We start from the raw sequence: 19,651 nt of genomic DNA, 5'->3' as shown, positions 1-19,651 counted from the left end.
GGTATAAGTATGCGCCCATCTTTAGTAACAGAGTGAACTAATTAGCCAAACCAAAGTATTATTTACCTGCCTGCGCCGGATACTGACGCGTAGCAGTACTTAATTCTCTACAACTCTAGTTGAGGACACGTGAACAATGAAACATTCATTTTTTTTTGTTTTTCACATTCGGTGCCCATAGGCTACGCCTGGAGTACATATACTACACTCGCATCCAACACACCTTGTGCTGTCCTTTAAATAAATTGCGCGAAGATTACTACCACAATGACGCACCATAAAAACGCGACGCTGAACGTGGCTAAGTACGTACCTTTTATATGAGCAGTTCATGCGCCTTGCAAAATGCCCTCGGTTTGAAGGCGGAGCGGAGCGCTGCCACGATGTGCACTGTGGGCACACCAATTCGATTACGTAGTGGATGGACGATGTTGACGATGGGTTCCGCCGAAAAACAAAACGTCCACTTCATCACTGTTCAGGCCGAATTGAAGATGTTTTCTTCGTCGCCACGAATGACGGCCGTCGCAGGCGTAGTAAACACACTGTCACAAAGAAACACCGATGTCGTAGGCCGCTGCTGCCCTTCTTTCTCAGGCACAATCGCGTCGTCTTCACTCCGGACGCTCACTTCGCGTCGATGAGCACAAAAGTACGCGAGAACAACGAGGTGGTACAACCTAAACGCAGCAAAAAACAATCTAATTACTCACAACTTCAAGAATGTCACGGAGAACACACATGCACCCGACGGCCCGCCGGCCCGCCGCGAGACGTAGGAAATGACGTAGCGCCGATAGCGGCGACACCTGTCGGGGGAAGTTATTTCAATTTCGGTTTCGTTTTCAAGGCATAAAAACAAATATTCTTTTAAACTACGTGTGTGTATTCCTTTCAAAGCTATTTATTTTACGCTACCTCTAAGCCATTTTCTGTGTTTACGGGTAGTTTCACTGGAAATTTATTCCCAGAAACATGGGCTGATATCAAATCAAATGGGACAAAGGTGGGCTGGTAACTGCGTGAAAGTGAATTTATTTCTCGATGCTTTCTTTTTTGTTTGTTTGCTTGGACGTTCATTTGTAAAGAGACGTGGCCCTTCCTGATTTTATAAGATACAGAGGTACTTGCGAGTCTGTCTTTTGTTTTATGCGCAGAGAATGAGAGAGAGAGAAAAAAAGCTTTAATTGGCATTTTCAAGAAGTTCACAATGCTCATATTTCTGAACTGGTGTGCTCACGCAAATTTTAAATAGCTTGGACGAACGGCAGATATAAAAGTACTTGCATAATAGCTTTCTAAACGTATAGGCGACACCACGAAATTTCACATGTGCAGAACTACACGAAAACCTTAAGTTTCCAAGTACGAAGTCTTTGCGTGGTGTCGTGAAAGTGCAACCGAAGCGAATCCCGATCTCGGGATTTTTTTTTCTTTCTTTTTTTTTAAGAGCGGGTGAGCAAGTGCGGCCGATGACCGCTCAAAAGAAAGAACAAATATAACAAAGACTCCCCTTTGGTGGACAGCCCCGTGAGTTGTCGCTTACAATCTGATGTCGGTCTTTGTCTTACTGCAGTTGCTTATAATAGCAGTTTGACGGGTAATGAGGAATATATATTCACAATCGAGGTATTTTGTGCATGCGGTAGACAAGTCATTTTCAACCCAACTACTCACGCCCTCAAACTACCACGAGCAGAGCAATTTAGTATTGTTCCTATTCAATAGCTGTGCCTATACCATCGCCGAACCCCTTTGCTCGGCGAGGGTGCAGCTGTGGTAAAGGCTATTGAATGACAACAACAATTTCTTGGTAAAGTGTGGGAAATGTGATGACATTTCGTCTGGGTGTTGGCTTTAAGCATTCTCTTGTCTCCCTTTAGTATCATACTGTCTCTCCTCTGCGCTGTTGCATGTGAGTACAAAAAAGTAAGTGCTGCACCTTCTGCACTACTTTTGCGGTGGGTTGGGGTGGGCAGAAGGGGGCTAACGCGTAATTAGTCTTCCAGAGGGCATTGTGTCGATGGCCAGGGTGTTTCAGTGGGCATTGTGACGGCCAAAGAGGTCCAAAGAGTATTGTAGCGATGCCCACGAAGTTCTCGCTAAAAGGACTCGCACACGCCTTCCCCGCGTCCCTCTCATGTTCATTATGCACGCCCTCAAACTACCCACCGACGTGGCTGGCAAGCCAGTGACAGCAGCAGCAGCAGCAGCAGAATTGGAAAGAGTGAGGGAGGAGGCATAGAAAGCTTCGTTTTAAAATCTGGCAGAACGCCCCTGTGCACGCTGTAACCTGCAATCCAGAGCTCTGGTGTTTTGACAAAATTCAATTTCATTCTGCAAAGTATTTCTTTCCCGTATTCAGCATGTGCACCTGTCCTACCCGTCTAGCGAGGGGAGACGGGCGAGTCTCGCGAGACGGGTCTGCATATGCCAAGACATCGCGAACGTACTTGGCAGGTGGACAGTAGCGCGCACACTTCAAAAATGGCTCACCACTGTTCCGTGAACAAAGATGGGTCTGCAAATGCCCCGCCAATTTCTGGAATCTCGTTATATCTACAATGATTGGCTTAATATCCTATTCATGCATGCAATAATACTGTCGCCAGTTTGGGAGGGGAAATATTTGAGTAAATACCGCTGTTAGTCGGTGTTGTAAATACTTTATGCATCGCAAGTTGTACGTTGGTTCTCTATACTTTCTTAGATTATTCTCCCTTTCTTTTTGAGCACTCCATTCAGGCAGCTGTTTGTAAGCCAGTAGAACTTTCCCTTACTATACAACTACAAACTTAACAGTTTCTTTTTGTACAGCCAGCATCGTAAATTGACGCAGACGCGAAGCCATGAGCGTTTTGCACGGCTCTTTCCGCAGATACTGCTTGAGCAAAGCATTGTGGTGGGTGAGAAGGTTCAAGTTTGCCAACGAACCTACCTTGTTTATAAACTTGAGAGAAGCAGAACGAATTGGGGTTATTGATTCGGCGAAAGAAGGTCAGGTGGGGTCAAAGCTTCTCGAATCGGCGTATCTTTTGTCCGCGTATGGTTCGTCGCACCCTTTTCTGCCTGTTTTGTCATGCTTGAAAGAAACCTAGACGACCGCACTGCTTTAGAGCAATTGTGGCGCGTCCAGCTGCATGCTGTCACGTGGCCTATTCGTTTTGCTAGATTCCTGGCGTCCCAAAAGCAAGAGCTCCAGTAGTTCTGCCGTGCTGTGAACATTTTGAACATTTTTCTTTTGGTTAAATACTCAATACTAGAAAAAGTAGGTGCGCGCTTTTGGATTCCTCGGAATTTGTGCGTGACGACATTTAAGAACTGTGTGCCACCTGGAACACTGTGACATAGTAGATAGTAGTGCTTCAGCAACAGGTTTTTCGCAGGACATATTTAAAAAGGGCTTATCAAAACAGACAGTGAAACGGAGGGGGACTCTCTTCAGGAGTTTTGTCGGCACTGAAAGCCCGACATGTCTCGAGGGGAAGTGGTTGGGGTAGGGGAGGGCACATTTCTGGATCCGCCACTGGTTTTTAGTGCCGTGGGACACGCCGTCTCTTCGTGCAACTGTATGTTTGTGAATGTGATAAAAACAAACAAAAACACCCTTGCACCCACCCCCAATATTCTTAGTCAGTGCACCCTTTCGGTGGGTAAAAGGGTGTTATGGCACCTAGAACTTCCCTATGCTTCGCAAAAAGTCATGATGATGGGATGTTTCTTGGATGAAAACACCCTTCAAGGGTGTTATGATTCGCAATTCTCACCATCAAGGGTGTAAATTATTTTACTGTGTGGTGGTCTCTGAGCAGACATACTACGAGTAGTGCTCTTTTAAATTTGAATTTTGTAGGGATTTCTTTCTTATTATCTTTCGCGGCGTAGCAGTGTAATGCCTGCGAGACGTAGGACAAAACCTGGCCTTGCCGGCACTGGCCCACCTTTAAATGCATTGTGTGGCTCCCTTCTTCGTTAATATTAGAAAAATCTCCCTATAAGTTTGTTAAGACTTCAGCTTTGCATGTTTCCAGGCAGGTCACTAAGAAAATTTGAGATTGTGCTACCTACAGCAATAACGACGACGTAAGCAGCAGAATTGAAAGGGCGGCGCAGCGCTAACTCATAGTTTTCATTTCCTCAGTGCTCGGTGAATTCGTTCACAAATGTACGTATTCCCATTAACAAATTTGCAATTACTATTCTTGAGGTCACATAGACAGCACTTTCTTGGGAACGTCACGTGTACTCATCGTTTGCAAGATCACTAAAATATGTGCCAGCATCGAGCCGTGTGGAGAGATATAAGTTTGCACGCGAAGGCATGTGCGTGTTGTTGAAGTGCAAAAACAGTGTTAGGGCTAGGGCAAACTAAACAACATAACGATTGAGACAGTTTCTTAGTCAATAAAACGAAGTGGCTACTTTACACGAGCTATACTTTCGTAACTGAGCTTCGTTGCACTTGTGTGCTGGACGCGTATGACACGTATGCAAACATGCTTTCCTTCATGGCCGATTCCACTGTGTACATGTTCGCCCTTATATAACTTTGCGCCTTTCCTGCAGCTGTCAACGCTGACGTAGCGGTGTGACATCGGAATAAAGACAAAGTCGCGGCCCCTAACTTCTCCCATCCTTGTTGCAAAGGGTTGTCGGCCACTACATCGCATTAATACTTTCGGAAGCGCCCACTAGATGGCCGTCAGTGAACCTCTATAGGCGGTGCAATACGCGTATGCACGCGAAAATGTTTCTTTGGCAATTAAGACACAGCTACGGAGGCAAATTGCACAAAAGCGAGAGTGCTCCCAGTATGAGTATCGAACTTTCATCCGCGGTAATTTAAACTGGGAAAGAGAAAACATAAAAACTTTATTTAAAACAGCTACACACAAAAAAACATCACTGAGTGTGGAAGTCAACCTAATTTGCGAGGTATCGCTTCCAGGTCTAGGATATCGCAACTGAGCCGCACGTTCAATCTGCGTCGATACAGCGTCTGCTCCGAGGGCCCAAAAACCATTGCCAAAAGCTGTCGGACTACTCGGCGCGGTGACGCATGTGCGGAACCTCCGCCGCTGTGCCTTCCCCTCAATGTCACAGAAAGCTTTCGCTGAGCATAACATCACCAGCAAATGCATACGCCGTCGATTCGTGGCTTTTTGGGGGTCACGAGTCAACCGTTGAGTAACGTTGGCTGTTTGAAAGCCTTTTGGGGAACGCTTCCTTGGCTTTCTGGTTTAACGCCACCGCATTGAAACAAGGAAAAAAGAAACTGGAGGAAATGTAGCCAGTTGGAAGTTGACGAACGTGTTGTTTTGGAATGCGATCCACAATTTGACTTTGCAGCTTACGCATTTGTGCACGTTATTGCATATTTGGGCTAGTAAATTTGACTAATTAGCCAAACATCAATAACGCAAAAAATTCAGCAGCGGTGGCAGGGCGACTACTAATCAAACGCTGTTGGTTCCATCATCGTGTCCTGTAGCCCCCCACGCTTTTTTTTTTTACAACAGCTCGGCCTCCGTTAGCGGAGTCACGCGGTATACGAACCCTCCTTAGTGATGGAGTTTTCCTTGTGTTGCCGAATAGGTCATACCCGCGACTGCCATGCTATGCCGAAGTGGTTTTAGCCGTTTCCCCATCTGTGCAACCCCTACAAATCTGCAGGCTCTGCTCTCTACGAAAATGTGCAGTAAAGCGAGAGTACCTGAATATCATGAGTGAACCTTATATATGTTTGCGAGAGCCTAAGTTCTTTATTAAATTGAAACGTTTCATGGCCTTCTTGCGGGGCATTGCCACGCCTACTCGGTCGGTTTCTTGCCGCATTATGTGGGCTGGCGCTAACATTCTTCATAGGAAAATGGGCTAATTTTAGAGATGGCGTTATCAAAAGTGGCCTGATTTGGGATATAGTGTAATCCGCTGTTGCGAGGATAACGTGGGCCATGTTGGTGGGGGCTTCTCCGTATCACTAATTTGCCGAGGAGGTAAGTAACATCTATGCTTCAAATCACGTTGCCGAGCATGAACAGTTTACGGCAATTGAATAGCCGCTTCACGCCAGCTTCGCTTTAGCGTATACTGAAATGTCCTGGACCTACACAAGATCTTGAATTGTGGAAACATGCAGCTGTAATTAAAGAAACATGCGCTACGACATGAGGAGCCTTAACTTGGGCGCTCATGCAGCTGGAGGACACCAACTCACATGGCATCAATCCCAATATGTTATAGGGAATCGCAATCTTCTCAGTGCCGTTTATGCACCCATAGTAAACATTTCACTCCAGCTGCCTTGAATATGCAAGGTGGCTACACCCAGCGAACTTTATCCGTGTAGTTCTACCGACTTTTGAGGCAATATCTTGTATCCGAACATACGCCATGATTGGAAGTTCGGAGCATACACCGGTCCATACTTTGCGTTCAAAGAACAATTTACGTAGAAGCAGTGCGTTATATGCCCGTCTGGAACTCGTCGTATATCGTACAGAACAAGGCCCTTTATAACTTCATGTCCCTATGGTACATAATCACCTCCCTCGCCATTGAGAAGGGAAATACCACAATTTCATCACAGTGTCCTCATTAAACGCTCTCGTCATGTGTTTAAAGCCGTCTGTGCCGGTGGTGGCTGAGCGGCTTTGACTTTACCGCACATCTCGCTTTTTGGATAAGCCTAACTCGTATTCGCGGCTTAAATTCTGACAGCGTTTCCTTCATTTCTCATCAGGGGATTATTTAGCTGGTTAGTCTCAGGCAATGACATACGTCATTGCTCGACACAATCGCTAGAATGTCAAACATCGTAGTCACGTGGGGCTAGATTGGGCAAATTGAGCCGGAACGTTTGTTATATTACATGTGACCCATTTTGGCCTGTTTCTATGCAGTTGGTGGTGGCACCACCGTCGCGCGCACGGATGCAGACATCGAAAGCGATCCACTCGGAAATCCGCGTCCCTCAGCAGCAAAGCACCCAACGCCGGCCACAACAGATCAGATATCTTCTACCCCACCCATTGGTAGGTGTCTTTTTGTTGTCGAAATGTGTTAACAATGCTTGATTACATGGTAATTTCACTCTTTGCTTCGTTTTTTTTTTCTACAAGAGTGGTTCAAGGAGGGCTGCAGTTTCAAAACGTCCATGTCTTTAGCATTTCGGCTAGATTGGGATGAATTGAGTGCACTTATGAAAATGACCATGTCCACCATAGAGGACCGTAGCACACTGCTCATTGGCTTCAGCAGTAATGTCAGTCTCAAGACATTCTTCTTTATTTAGTGATAGCTATATTACGCCAGGTTTTCGCCTCTTCGCCATCGCCGCACTTTGAGCCGTGGCCGCACTGTGACGTCACACCACACAGCCCTCGATCCTCCAGCGATTTGGCTCGTCGCGGTCGCTGCGCGGCCACCGCTGCTTCCGTTGGTAGGGTACCTCGATGCGCACGGCGGCGGAGGGGAGCACGCGCATCGAGGCACCCTAGCCGTTGGGCGCTCGCTGCGCTCTCTGTATGACGTCACACCCCGCGCTCCGCAGATGCGATAACCGGAGTACAGAAGGGGATAGCTCGCGTCGCTGACGCTACAGTTGAGGCCGCAGTATGGATGGTGAGAAGTAGGCCAGCTTTAAGTTTAATAGCAACATGTCTAACTACAAGCGAAGCCTAAGCGCAACCGGCGGCCTTTAGCTATCGCTACTCCACTAGGTTTATCCAGAACTAAAGCACATCCAATTTTAAAGAATCTATTAATACCCATGATAGGGAAAATCAAGGGATGGATAGTACTATAATTTAACATATGCTCCAGGAAAGGCCCAGGAACATATAGGTCCTAAAAATCACCGCTCTAACAAAGTTGGCATTTTCACCATTCCCTTCAGCTAATAGCACTCTTTTTGCTTTGTGTAAGCTCCGAACAAGCGTATGACAACTTGGAATGGAGCAGCTGCCTCCAATTTTCATATAAGCGCTCTTAGGTTGTTCGTACACTTAAGAAACCGCTTATATAAACACAATTCTTGTTTTCATAAGCGGGTGTCAGTTTTTTAAAGAGGTCCTCAACCCCCTTGCCCTGAACCTTCAGAGACCTTCGGACGAATAGTTTGCCACCGAACTATATTGCATTCATCGTGGTTCAAAGGCTTCCTTCGCAATTCTACGGCCGACACTTTAGAGTTGTCACGGACAACCACTCAATCTGCTGGCTCATTAAATTTTGTGATCAATCTAGTCGGCTTACGTGCCAGGCCGTTAAATTTCACGAGTAGGATTTCGCTGTGTCGTACAAGACCGGATGGCGCCATGCTGACACAGACTGCCTTTCAAGTATGTTAAATGGTTCCACGAACTGCGACGCTGACTGCGTTTGAACACTATCTTGCTTCCATGGCACCTGCTTTGCTTTCATGACAGTGATGCGTTCAAGGTTCAGGAGCTAAAATACCAAAGCTTGAGCCACGTTTTTCCTCAACGCGATATTCTGCCATTGCACATTCTTTTCGCATCCGCGATGGTTTATTCTACGAAAAGAACTACACTACTACTGATGCATCCATAAGATTGGTGGGTCCGGAGAGCCTTCACCATTTTGCTGTACGTATCAGGCGCGATGACGCCACCTCAAGCCTCCTGGGGCCAGCGCGGTCTCTGTACTGGGCTCGAGAACGCTTTTATTGGCGAAAATGCGTCATACAAGCCAACAATATGTTGCAAGTACCACTACGTGTCAGTGTCATAAACACGCAAACAAAAATCCTGCCATTCAACTCCAACCTGTGCTGCCTCCAACCTCCCCGCTTGAGGAAGCTGGTCTTTCCCACGAGTTACCGCGGGTGAAAACTAGATAGTGGTTTGTGTTGACCGCAATACTTGTTACTGCGAGACGGCAGCCATTGCTGCTGCTCTCTCTCTTTTCTTCCTTCGCTTCATAATTCCCCGGCAAGGGCAGCCTCCAGTGCTAGTCAGCGACCGTGGCAACTGGCTGCAGTTCACTGCAGATGTCGAGAAGCTCATACTCTTGTAAGCTCCTACCTTCTGACATTCCATGTTGTACCATTCCCAAACACGTGTGCTTACAGAACGTGACAGCCGAACGCTTATGCTTACAAATCTATGTCGCATCAAATCATAAGAATAAGACTGGAATTATTTCGTTTATGACGTAAGCTTCCCATCCCGCAAGGCACCCGACGACCTGCTACAGCCCATTCTTTCTTCTGTATGCGCCACCGTCTCGTTTCACCCTAGACACCACCCTCGCTGTTTCGACTATACTGGCGATCATTCTATGGCAGAGACATCCTGTCGTGATGAAGATGCTCATCGGCTTGCTCGTCTTCGCATGCTAACTTCCCATGATAAATCATACACACGATACAACAGCTGCCGCTGTGGTGTCGTCTATACAGCAAGTTTTTTGGTCTAGTTGGTGACCCCAGCACGGAAACGCGGTCTGTGAACACGGATTATTGGTGCACTATGATGGCCCTTTTGCCGTACTCGATCACCTCATCAGGATGAACTATACCACAGCGCGACTCACCAAAGGAAGACATTCTGCCCCGACGGATTTAACACCGGGCTGAAACCATATACCCAGCGCAAACCCGCTTGACTCACCCAGAAGGTTGAGTCTGTAATACTGGTTTTGGTGTGAACTATTATCATTCTGGCATATTGCGCTGAATTATGAGTTTTTACGCGCCAAAACTACGACTTGAATATGAAGCACGCCGTAGTAGGGGACGCCAGAAATTTGGACCACCTGGGGTTCTTTAACGTGCACCTTCATATTGTGTTGACAAGAACGTCATCAATATTCAGAACTTCTTATTTCATTAAAAACAACCAGCTTTTGCTTTCTAATTAGCCGAGCATTACAATAACAGTGCCAAATCCCTTGATCTCCTCCCAGACCTCCCAGACGACGCGTGCTACTCAGGCCCCATCGTCGCACTGCGCTTTCCTCCTGGCCGCTACGGTCCGCGTTCGCTTTTTTATGTTTTGCTGTTACGCCGCTGTCGACGCCGACGCTTGCCGCAGGAACAGGGGCGAAAGAGCTGTGCTCTACAAAGATCAAGGAGATGTACACGAAAACATTAGAATGAATACCCTGTATGGGATACCTGATTATGTCAAGCAGTCTAGGTGACTGTCACCGCCCCGTTTCGATGTGACTGCAAATAAACGATCATCATCATCATCATATATGAAAGCCGCTTGCTCCCTTTGGCACGGTCTCCAACAATGGCTTCTTGTGCCGGTTGCATTTGTCAATGTTTGCAGATTCAGTTATTCATTTTGTTCAATGTCCTCACAGGCTTCCAACGCATGAGGGGGTTATGATATATATATACATACATATATATATATATATATATATATATATATATATATATATATATATATATATATAATAAATTATGGGTTTTTACGTGCCAAAACCACTTTCTGATTATGAGGCACGCCGTAGTGGAGGACTCCGGAAATTTCGACCGTCTGGGGTGCTTTAACGGGCACCTAAAGCTAAGTACACGGGTGTTGTCGCACACACACACACACACACACACACACACACACACACACACACACACACACACATATATACATACATATATATATATATATATATACATACATACATACATATATATATATATATATATATATATATATATATATGTGTGTGTGTGTGTGTGTGTGTGTGTGTGTGTGTGTGTGTGTGTGTGTGCGTGGGGATGTCGCGGTAGCGAAAGACGAATCACAACATAAAAAAAAATTACCGACGATTACGTTACTTCCTAATGCGAAATTTGAGCGCAGCAAATAAGCTGTTTCACCTTTTCGATAGATTGAGGCAAAGAAATCGAGCAACACATGTATGCGCTATCACAGAATTTTTTTTTATTTTTCACACGTATTCCTTTAACAAAGACTCCACTAACAGTTCCTGACAGTCATGAAGGAAGCTTTGTGGTCGGAGAAATAGACTGATATATGTTTGACTTGGTACACCAATGCTTGATTCTCAAAGACGAGATCTATACAAGTGCCTCGCGAGGTTGTCACAGCCGTGGGACGCGTTACGAGCGAGAGGAACGGGATGTTCTCCGGCATAAGTGTTAGGAAATTGCTGTTTGTCTTTATGTCAACATTAAAGTCCCCCACTACTAACATCGGTGTGGATCGATGGACGGTTAATGCGAGTTGCAGGAAGTGCACGACGTCTTTCGTGAGTGCGGTAGCGGACTCACGAAAGCGGTATCAGTCGGTCGCTGCTAGCGCTGGGGGGATGAAAGGGGGGCGGAGCTGGTTATGAGGCCGAAGATAACGCCGACGACGACGCGAAACCCAGGAACGGACGCCAAAGAGCCATTTGTGTAGCCAGCCCTCCTCCACAGTCTCTCCTCCTCCCTTCCATCATCCTCCCTCGCCCGGAGAGCCGACAGCGCGCATGCGCGGCGGCGGAGCAGATTCGTCGGCGAGCTACGACGCGAAACCCAGGAACGGACGCCAAAGAGCCATTTGTGTAGCCAGCCCTCCTCCACAGTCTCTCCTCCTCCCTTCCATCATCCTCCCTCGCCCGGAGAGCCGACAGCGCGCATGCGCGGCGGCGGAGCAGATTCGTCGGCGAGCTACGACGCGAAACCCAGGAACGGACGCCAAAGAGCCATTTGTGTAGCCAGCCCTCCTCAACAGTCTCTCCTCCTCCCTTCCATCATCCTCCCTCGCCCGGAGAGCCGACAGCGCGCATGCGCGGCGGCGGAGCAGCAGATTCGTCGGCGAGCTGGTTACGAGGCCGACGACAACGCCGACGACGACGACGACGCGAAACCCAGGAACGGACGCCAAAGAGCTGCGCTCTAAAACGCAACGCGTCTTTATTCGGCGAACGATGTCAGCGGACGGGCGTACCAACGCTACGTTTGTCACAGTAGCTGGTGGTAGAAGGCGGCTTTTATCAGCCAGGCAGCCTGCTCTTATAGCCACCGTCGGTGACGCATACCTCGGGTGACATGGCGGTGGCGCTATGCTTTATCGACCATGCAATCCAGCGTGCAGCTGTGGTATGCTTGGCCAGATGATAAGATGGCAGGTGCGCAGAAATATGCGCAGAGTGTGTCGCCACATCACCCCCCCCGCGGAGTGGAGTGCCTTCAGGGCTTGAAAAAATCTGGGCAGCGTACGAGACGTCCGCTGCGCGTAATGACGGAAGCGGGCTGCGATGTCGGCGGTCGTGGATGGACGTCTGTGGGTGTACTGGTATTCGCTGGTTCGGCGGAATCGCTGTAGGCCGGCTTCAGCCGGTCGATAGAGACGCGGACGGCGTTCGCTTTAATGCGCAGGGTGAAGGTTTTGTTATCGCGACGGATAACTGGGTAGGGTCCGCTGTAAGGTGGCTGTAGAGAGCCGGCGGACGGTGTCGTCGCGGAGAAAAGTGTGCGAGCACGTTGCCAGATCCTTGAAGACGAAGGGCGCTGTCTTACAGTGGTGAGCTGCAGGTGACGGGCGGAGGGTAGCGATAGTGCGTCGGAGCCGGGCGATGAAATCGGTGGGATCTGACGTCACGGTGGTGGATGGCGGTGCAGCGAGAAATTCGCCTGAGAGGCGGAGAGGTTCCCCGTAGACGAGCTCTGCGGGTGTAGCCTGAATGTCGGGCTTAAAGGTGGCGCGAAGACCTAGGGTGACGGCTAGGATGGCTTCAGGCCAGGTTGAGTCCGGGTGGCACATGATGGCTGCTTTGAACTGTCGGTGGAAACGTTCGATCATCCCGTTGGAGCATGGGTGGTAGCTGGTGGTCCACGAGCGTTCGAACCCGATGGTCAGCCCGAGCAGCCGGAAAAGGTGCGATTCGAACTGTCGTCCTTGGTCGGTGGTGACGCGGCGAGGGGGCCCGAAGCGGGCAATCCAGCCGGCGAAGAAGGCCGAGGCGACGTCTTCCGCAGTGGTTCCCTCGAGGGTCCATGCCTCAGGCCATCGAGTGTACCGATCGATGGCGGTGAGGCAGTAGCGATAGCGTCCAGCTGGAGGCAAGGGCCCTATGATATCAAGGTGGACGAGTTGAAACCGACCAGAGGTCTGGGGGAATGCGCCGAGTGGTGAAGTGACATGCCTGGTCACTTTAGCGCGCTGGCATTGAATGCAGGAGCGCGGCCAAGTGCGGCAATCACGTTGCATGGAGGGCCAGACATAGCGGCCAGGCACGAGGCGTGCAGAGGCGCGTATGCCGGGATGGCTGAGATTATGTAGCTGGTTAAAGAGGCCACGGCGATGGGAAAGGGGCACGTAAGGCCTGCTTCGTGCTGTTGACATGTCGCAGTAGATAGTCTTTGTCGATTCAGGTATGGGGACTTGCTGCAGTTGTAGCGAGGACCCGCCCTTAAGAAGGTCCTGCAGTTCAGCGTCCGTAGTCTGAGCCTCGGCGAGGACATCAGCTGTTATCTGTGAAGGGCTAATAGCTGCCACACGTGAAAGCGCGTCGGCGACCAGATTGTCCTTCCCGCTGACATGTTGGATGTCGGTGGTAAACTGGGCGATGAACGAGAGCTGGTTCTGCTGAACCGGTGGGAGTTTGTCGCGGCGCTGAGAAAAGGCGTAGGTCAGAGGTTTATGGTCGGTGTAGATAGTGCAGTGTGCTTCGAGAATGTGGCGAAAGTGCTGAACTGCTTCGTATATCGCCAGAAGTTCTCTGTAGTAAGCTGGCGAACTCGACGGCGCGGGGGTCGTGGTTTCGTCGGTGGGAGTGGCCGCAGAAGGGGTCGTTTTGCGAGCTGAGAGTTTCTTGGAGAAGAACGCCAAGGGATGCCAGGTGTTGTCTACGTGCTGCATAAGGGCGGCGCCTACGGCGATGCTAGAGGCGTCCGTGAAGAGCCCCAAGGGAGCGTCTGGCACAGGATGGGAGAGAAGTGTGGCGGTGCAAAGAGCAGCTTTGCATTTTTCAAAAAGTTCTGTTAAAGGCGGTGTCCACGTGATGGGTTGGTTTCCTCGTAGACCAGCCAAGGCATCATGGAGGGGAGCCTGGTACTCGGCTGCGTGTGGCAAGAAACGCCTGTAAAAGTTCAGCATCCCGAGGAAACGGCGAAGGTCTTTAGCGGTGGTTGGTTGAGGGTAATTTTGCATGTCTGAGATGCGTTCAGGTAAGGGTCGAGTTCCCTCTGACGAAACTTCATGGCCGAGGAATTTGACGACTGAAGCGCCGAGCGTGCTCTTCGGGACATTGACGAGAAGGCCGTGGTCATCGAGGCGTTGGAAAAGCAGGCGAAGGTGCCTGTGGTGTTCGTCGGCGTTGCGGGAAAAGACCAATATGTCATCAAGATAGACGAAGCAGAAGTCGAGGCCGCGGACGACTTCGTCGATGAAGCGTTGAAAGGTTTGCCCACTGTTCTTCAGGCCAAAGCTCATGAAGGGAAACTCGAACAAGCCGAAAGGAGTAATGATTGCAGTTTTCGGGACGTCGTCCGGATTGACGGGTATCTGCGTGTAGGCCTTGACCAAGTCTAGCACGGAAAAAACGTGGCAGCCGGAAATGCGATGTGCGAAGTCCTGTATGTGGTGAACGGGGTACCTGTCCGGAATTGTGCGGGCGTTGAGGGCACGGTAGTCCCCACAGGGCCGCCAGCCTTCGGTCTTCTTGGGGACGAGGTGAAGTGGTGAGGCCCATGGGCCGTCGGAGGGGCGGGCGATTCCCTCCTGGAGCATGGCTTCGAACTCTGCTTTGGCTATGCGCATGCGGTCCGGGGCAAAGCGACGGGCGCGACAGAAAACCGGGAGCCCTGGGGTGGTCCGGATGTAGTGCAAGGTGGTATGCTGCACGTCGCGTGGCAACCCGCTGGGGCGCGTCAAACCGGGAAATTCGGCGAGAATGGCGTGGTACGGTGAATTATGTTCGACGCTGAGTACTTTGATGCTTGGCTGGTGGGTAGTCGTTCGCTGACCTGGCGCAGAATGTCCCGTTGTCGCGTCGATGAGACGGTCGTGGCGGCAGTCCGGAAGGAGGTTGTAGTGCGCCAAAAAGTCTGAGCCGATGATTGGCTCTGTTACGTCGGCGATGGCAAAATTCCAATGAAGGTCAGGGCGTAGGTTTTTGAGCTGGACGTGCAGGCGGAGCGAGCCGTAAGTTTTGATAGTGGACCGGTTTGCCGCGCTGAGCTCGAAAGACGTAGAAGGACGGGGACCTTGAAGGTGGGCTCGCGGGTAGCAGCAAATGTCGGGACCGCTGTCGACAAGGAACCGCTGCTTTGTAATTTGGTCGGTGACGAAGATGCGATGGCCTCCAGGTTGGCAGCTCGCAGCCGTGGCTACGAGCTGCCGTTGGCGTTTCCCTGATTTCTAGCGGAGCAGGGCGGTCGACATTGCCGTGCTCTGTCCCCGAAGCGTCTATGGTAGTAACACCGGTCGTCGTCACCAGGCTGCTGCGACGGGGTAGTGTTCTGGCCACGGCTTTACGAGTGGCGCGTCGGGAAGTGTTGATCCAGGCGTCGTTGAATGGAGCTGAGCTGTCGGTTGATATCGTCGATACGCCGCGCAAGCTCTATGGTGTTCGGCGGTGCGGCGACAGCCTGGACGGTGGGCGATAACGGCGGCAAAGAGACCTCAATGACGCGGTCAGCGATTCCGGCGAGTTGGTCGAGAGGTAGCATAAGCTGAGCCTGCAGAATTGCCTGGACGTGCGGTGGAAGTCGTTGAAGCCAAAGTGCTCGCAGTAAGGAATCCTGGACTTCCATGTTGCCCGCGAGAGCACGTATGTGGCGGAGGAGCTGCGAAGGCTTGCGCTCGGCAAGTTCTGCGGACTGAAGTTGTCGCACCTTCTCGTCGTCCGAGAGTGACAGGCGGCGAATGAGTTCCGTCTTGAGGTGTTCGTAAAGGTTGGCCGTTGGTGGATTGGCAAGGATATCCCGGACCTCGCTGGCGTAGCGGGCATCTAGGTGGGCGACGACATAGTCGTAGCGGGTCCGGTCTTGTGTGATGTGCGCAAGAGAGAACTGGGCCTCGACTTGGGCGAACCATACTTCGGGCGAGTCGGCCCAAAACGGCGGAAGCTTGACAGCGACACGCCAGACGCCGTGCGGGGCAGCGTGCGGGATGCCGTCTGCCGGGGTTGTGGCGTCCTCGGCGGAACCAGCAGGATGCTGCTGCACGGAACCATTGAGCTGGTCGTGCCGTTCCTGAAGCTGTCGCTCTTGCCTCTGGATCGCCTCTTGCTGCGTGTGAAGCTGTCTGTTGAGGAGTTCCAGCTGTCGTTGAAGGGCGTCTTGTTCGTCCATGGCGATGCGTTGCTGTTCGTTGTCCGGGTCACCAGATGTGGGGATGTCGCGGCTAGCGAAGGACGAATCCCAACATAAAAACGCAACGCGTCTTTATTCGGCGAACGATGTCAGCGGACGGGCGTACCAACGCTACGTTTGTCACAGTAGCTGGTGGTAGAAGGCGGCTTTTATCAGCCAGGCAGCCTGTTCTTATAGCCACCGTCGGTGACGCATACCTCGGGTGACATGGCGGTGGCGCTATGCTTTATCGACCATGCAATCCAGCGTGCAGCTGTGGTATGCTTGGCCAGATGATAAGATGGCAGGTGCGCAGAAATATGCGCAGAGTGTGTCGCCACAGATATATATATATATATATATATATATATATATATATATATATATATATATATAAAATAAATTAACGTTATGTAATCTGACTGCCTTCTTTATATGTAAAGTCACTTGGTGAACCAGGTATTCAGTATAGCAGCAATACTTAATTAGAAAAGGAATACAGATTTACGAACCTGTTTAATGTGAAATATACAATTAATGTATAATTACTGTAGTTTTAGCACAACAGCCATCACTTGAACATGAATCACGCTTGATTATCATGCAGCCTTCAGAAAACTTCTGACAGGTGACCTTTCACGTGTGCTCAATCCACGGGACTCTGGCGCTTTTTGTTTGCCCCCATCGAGATGCGGCTGCCGGGATCTCGAAAGACACGAGCCAACATTCAAAATCAATACATGAGTGAATAAATAAACAAATGTTCCTGAATAAACGCAACCATACTCGTTATTTAGATGAACAAATACAAATATTAGGCGAATAAAATGACTTCATTACTTTAGTATATTACTAATCGCGGATGACAATATTGCGGCAGCAACCGGTGTCTGGACGTCAAGCTGAATAAATCGGCGAAAATCAAGCCTTTATTGTATGCGAATGCGTCACATAAATTACAAAAACTAGGAAAAATAACAAACATCACGAACTTGGATGCCCACGTGAGCCACGCACAACCAGTGTAACTGATAACCGCATTTCTGGGTCAACGACCGATGTTGACGATGGCGTTGTTGTCGCATGGCCGGGCCCGACGTTTCCGCGCTGGCAGCCCACACCAATGCCTGGCGTACGCCACTCCTGAACACACTAGCAAGTTCTAGTACACTGCACTTCAGCGGCTGCGTGTTCCAGGAGATGGCAGAATAAAGTACAGGCAATTATTTAGGCTATGTCCTCCGAGATCAGCGGGAGTTGCTTGCCTCAACCGCCGGCGAATCTTGGTTCCATGTTCAACTAGTGCCGCCTCTCTAGTTAAGACCACAGCGAGAAAATATTGAGTACGCACCTGAGAAATAGCGCCCTACTGTCACCAATGTATTGCTGTCGAAGCATCATGACAGAAGCTTAAAGCAAACACGCAAACTAAACTGTCAGTTGAGCACGAACAAATGAAAAAGCACAGGAAGACGCCTTTGTGTAACCGAAGCCGCCGGCTCCCTTTTCGGCTCAGGCCACCGTATTGGTGTCCGCAAGGTGCCTTTACATGCCTTAGCGTTGAACGTCACTGGGGAAAAAACGTGCCATTTTTGTAACCTATTTCATTCCATTTCATTTCATTTGTGTAATAACTAGCATTTCACGAACGACATTTACGTTACTGAATAGAGTTGTTAGGATGAGACTTACGAAAGTGCCCAGGAACACAGATGCCTGCAAAGAGTTAGTTCCCTAAACAAAGCATTCCTCACGTGAGAACGGGTGAAGGGAGATTTAAGAATATACTTGCTTCCTTCAGCCGTCCTTCATGGTAAGGACGCTTTAAGGACGTCTGACATAATATTCAGAAACGGTCAAAAGAAAGGAAGCTTTCAAAGTTGGCGTAAGGAACACGCAAGGTTTTCATGCACTGCATGAGTTATGGTTGAAAATTTCTTTCCGTGTTTCTCTAAAGAGCAGCGCTTTGTCGTACAGTTTTCTTCTCTTCTTTTTGGCAGTTCAGATGCCCTGGACAGTTAAAATCACGCTTGCTACTACAACGACAACAACGACTACTACATCGACGACGACCACCACTACGACGACGACGACAGTAGTCCCAGGTAGGTGCACATGTTTACCTCCGTTTCGCCGCTCACTTCTCTACTTCCTCCAAAATGAGTAACGGTTAGAAAACGCTTTATCAATTCTAGAACCAAATATGGTTCTCGCATTCTCTGCCGTCGAATCTTGGGCAATTACTCTTGACATTGGTAGATGGCTTGAAACTGACGTCAAAACATTTACGGCCCATTCTGCGTATGGAGATTAATGGCGATGGCAACGTGATTAACATTTTCTCGTGACTGGTGGTACGTAACTGCTGACGTGAGGAATTCTTGTGATTACGTAATTACTGAGACACAAACAGGGTTATATGGCATATTAAATATCAGAATTTCATTTACATTTACGTCGTTCAGTTGCTTTAGATATGCACCTATAACTGCAATATTGTACATTTGAATATATGTAGATGTTATACATGGTGTTCCAGCGAACACTTTTAAAAATGTTTAAACATTGCCTGCAGCAGATAGCGCGATTCTAGTTTAAGAGCTGGTCTGCTCGAAGGGGCGTACAACACTTGTACAAAATATTAAAATTCACAATAAGCTAATTAAGGATAATGCACTGATTAGCTGATTTAGGAATTACCTAATGATATATTTTGCTATCTACAAATCCTAGCGCGTGAGACCGTAAAAACATCCACTTGAAAAGAATTGTGTGGATAACACCATTTACGAGACATTCGCTGTCAAACTTCTTGTAAGAATGCCCGGCCGTTCCACTTACTTTATGAACAAAACGTCGTTTTACGCTCTGAAGCGCAAAAGTAACCGGAACAGTAATGCATTACTCGGCATTGTTCGGAAACTAATATCTCATCCTGCGAATTCGTTCCAAGTGGATCCACATTACGAAATACCCAGCTAAAATTCGAAATTGCAAGATTTGCCATAAGCCACGTAGCTGAACACTTAATTAGCGTTTTTCTAATTAGCAGGTAATTATAGTTAGTTTTTGTGCAAGCAATGTGCGCCTCTTTGTGGAGACCAACACATCCACTAGAAATTGGCTATCTGCCACGGTCATTTCTCTTTATTTGAAAGTATTCGCTGAAACATCCGGTATGTGTTCTAGCCATCTGTGCAGCACAGAACGAAATTCCCTACAGTTTGGAAGTCCTAAAGAAAAATAGCTGAGTGTCATCTTCTCGTCTGTCGCTTACGGCGACGAGCAGAGGATGATTGATTGAGAAGCACGATACATACGTGTGAGGCACAGAGTATCTGTTTATTCGAACAAAAACTTGATCAAGCGCAC

General features: G+C 49.0%; 1 protein-coding gene across 2 annotated transcripts in view; it reads left to right on the top strand.

Annotated features, from left to right (window-relative positions):
• LOC135914139 (uncharacterized) overlaps positions 1 to 19,651 on the top strand; it is a 120,235-nt gene that overhangs the window by 51,238 nt on the left and 49,346 nt on the right. For both annotated transcript variants that reach the window (XM_065446893.1, XM_065446892.1), the window contains exons 6-7: positions 6,903 to 7,034; positions 18,280 to 18,384. In XM_065446893.1, the coding sequence (XP_065302965.1) occupies positions 6,903 to 7,034; positions 18,280 to 18,384 (237 nt within the window). The remainder of the gene's footprint in view (positions 1 to 6,902; positions 7,035 to 18,279; positions 18,385 to 19,651) is intronic.

Source organism: Dermacentor albipictus, unplaced genomic scaffold (assembly GCF_038994185.2).
Source record: "Dermacentor albipictus isolate Rhodes 1998 colony unplaced genomic scaffold, USDA_Dalb.pri_finalv2 scaffold_15, whole genome shotgun sequence".
NCBI classification, from domain to species: domain Eukaryota; kingdom Metazoa; phylum Arthropoda; class Arachnida; order Ixodida; family Ixodidae; genus Dermacentor; species Dermacentor albipictus.
Note: the sequence above shows the minus strand (reverse complement) of the source record. Positions and strands in the feature narration are given on the sequence as shown.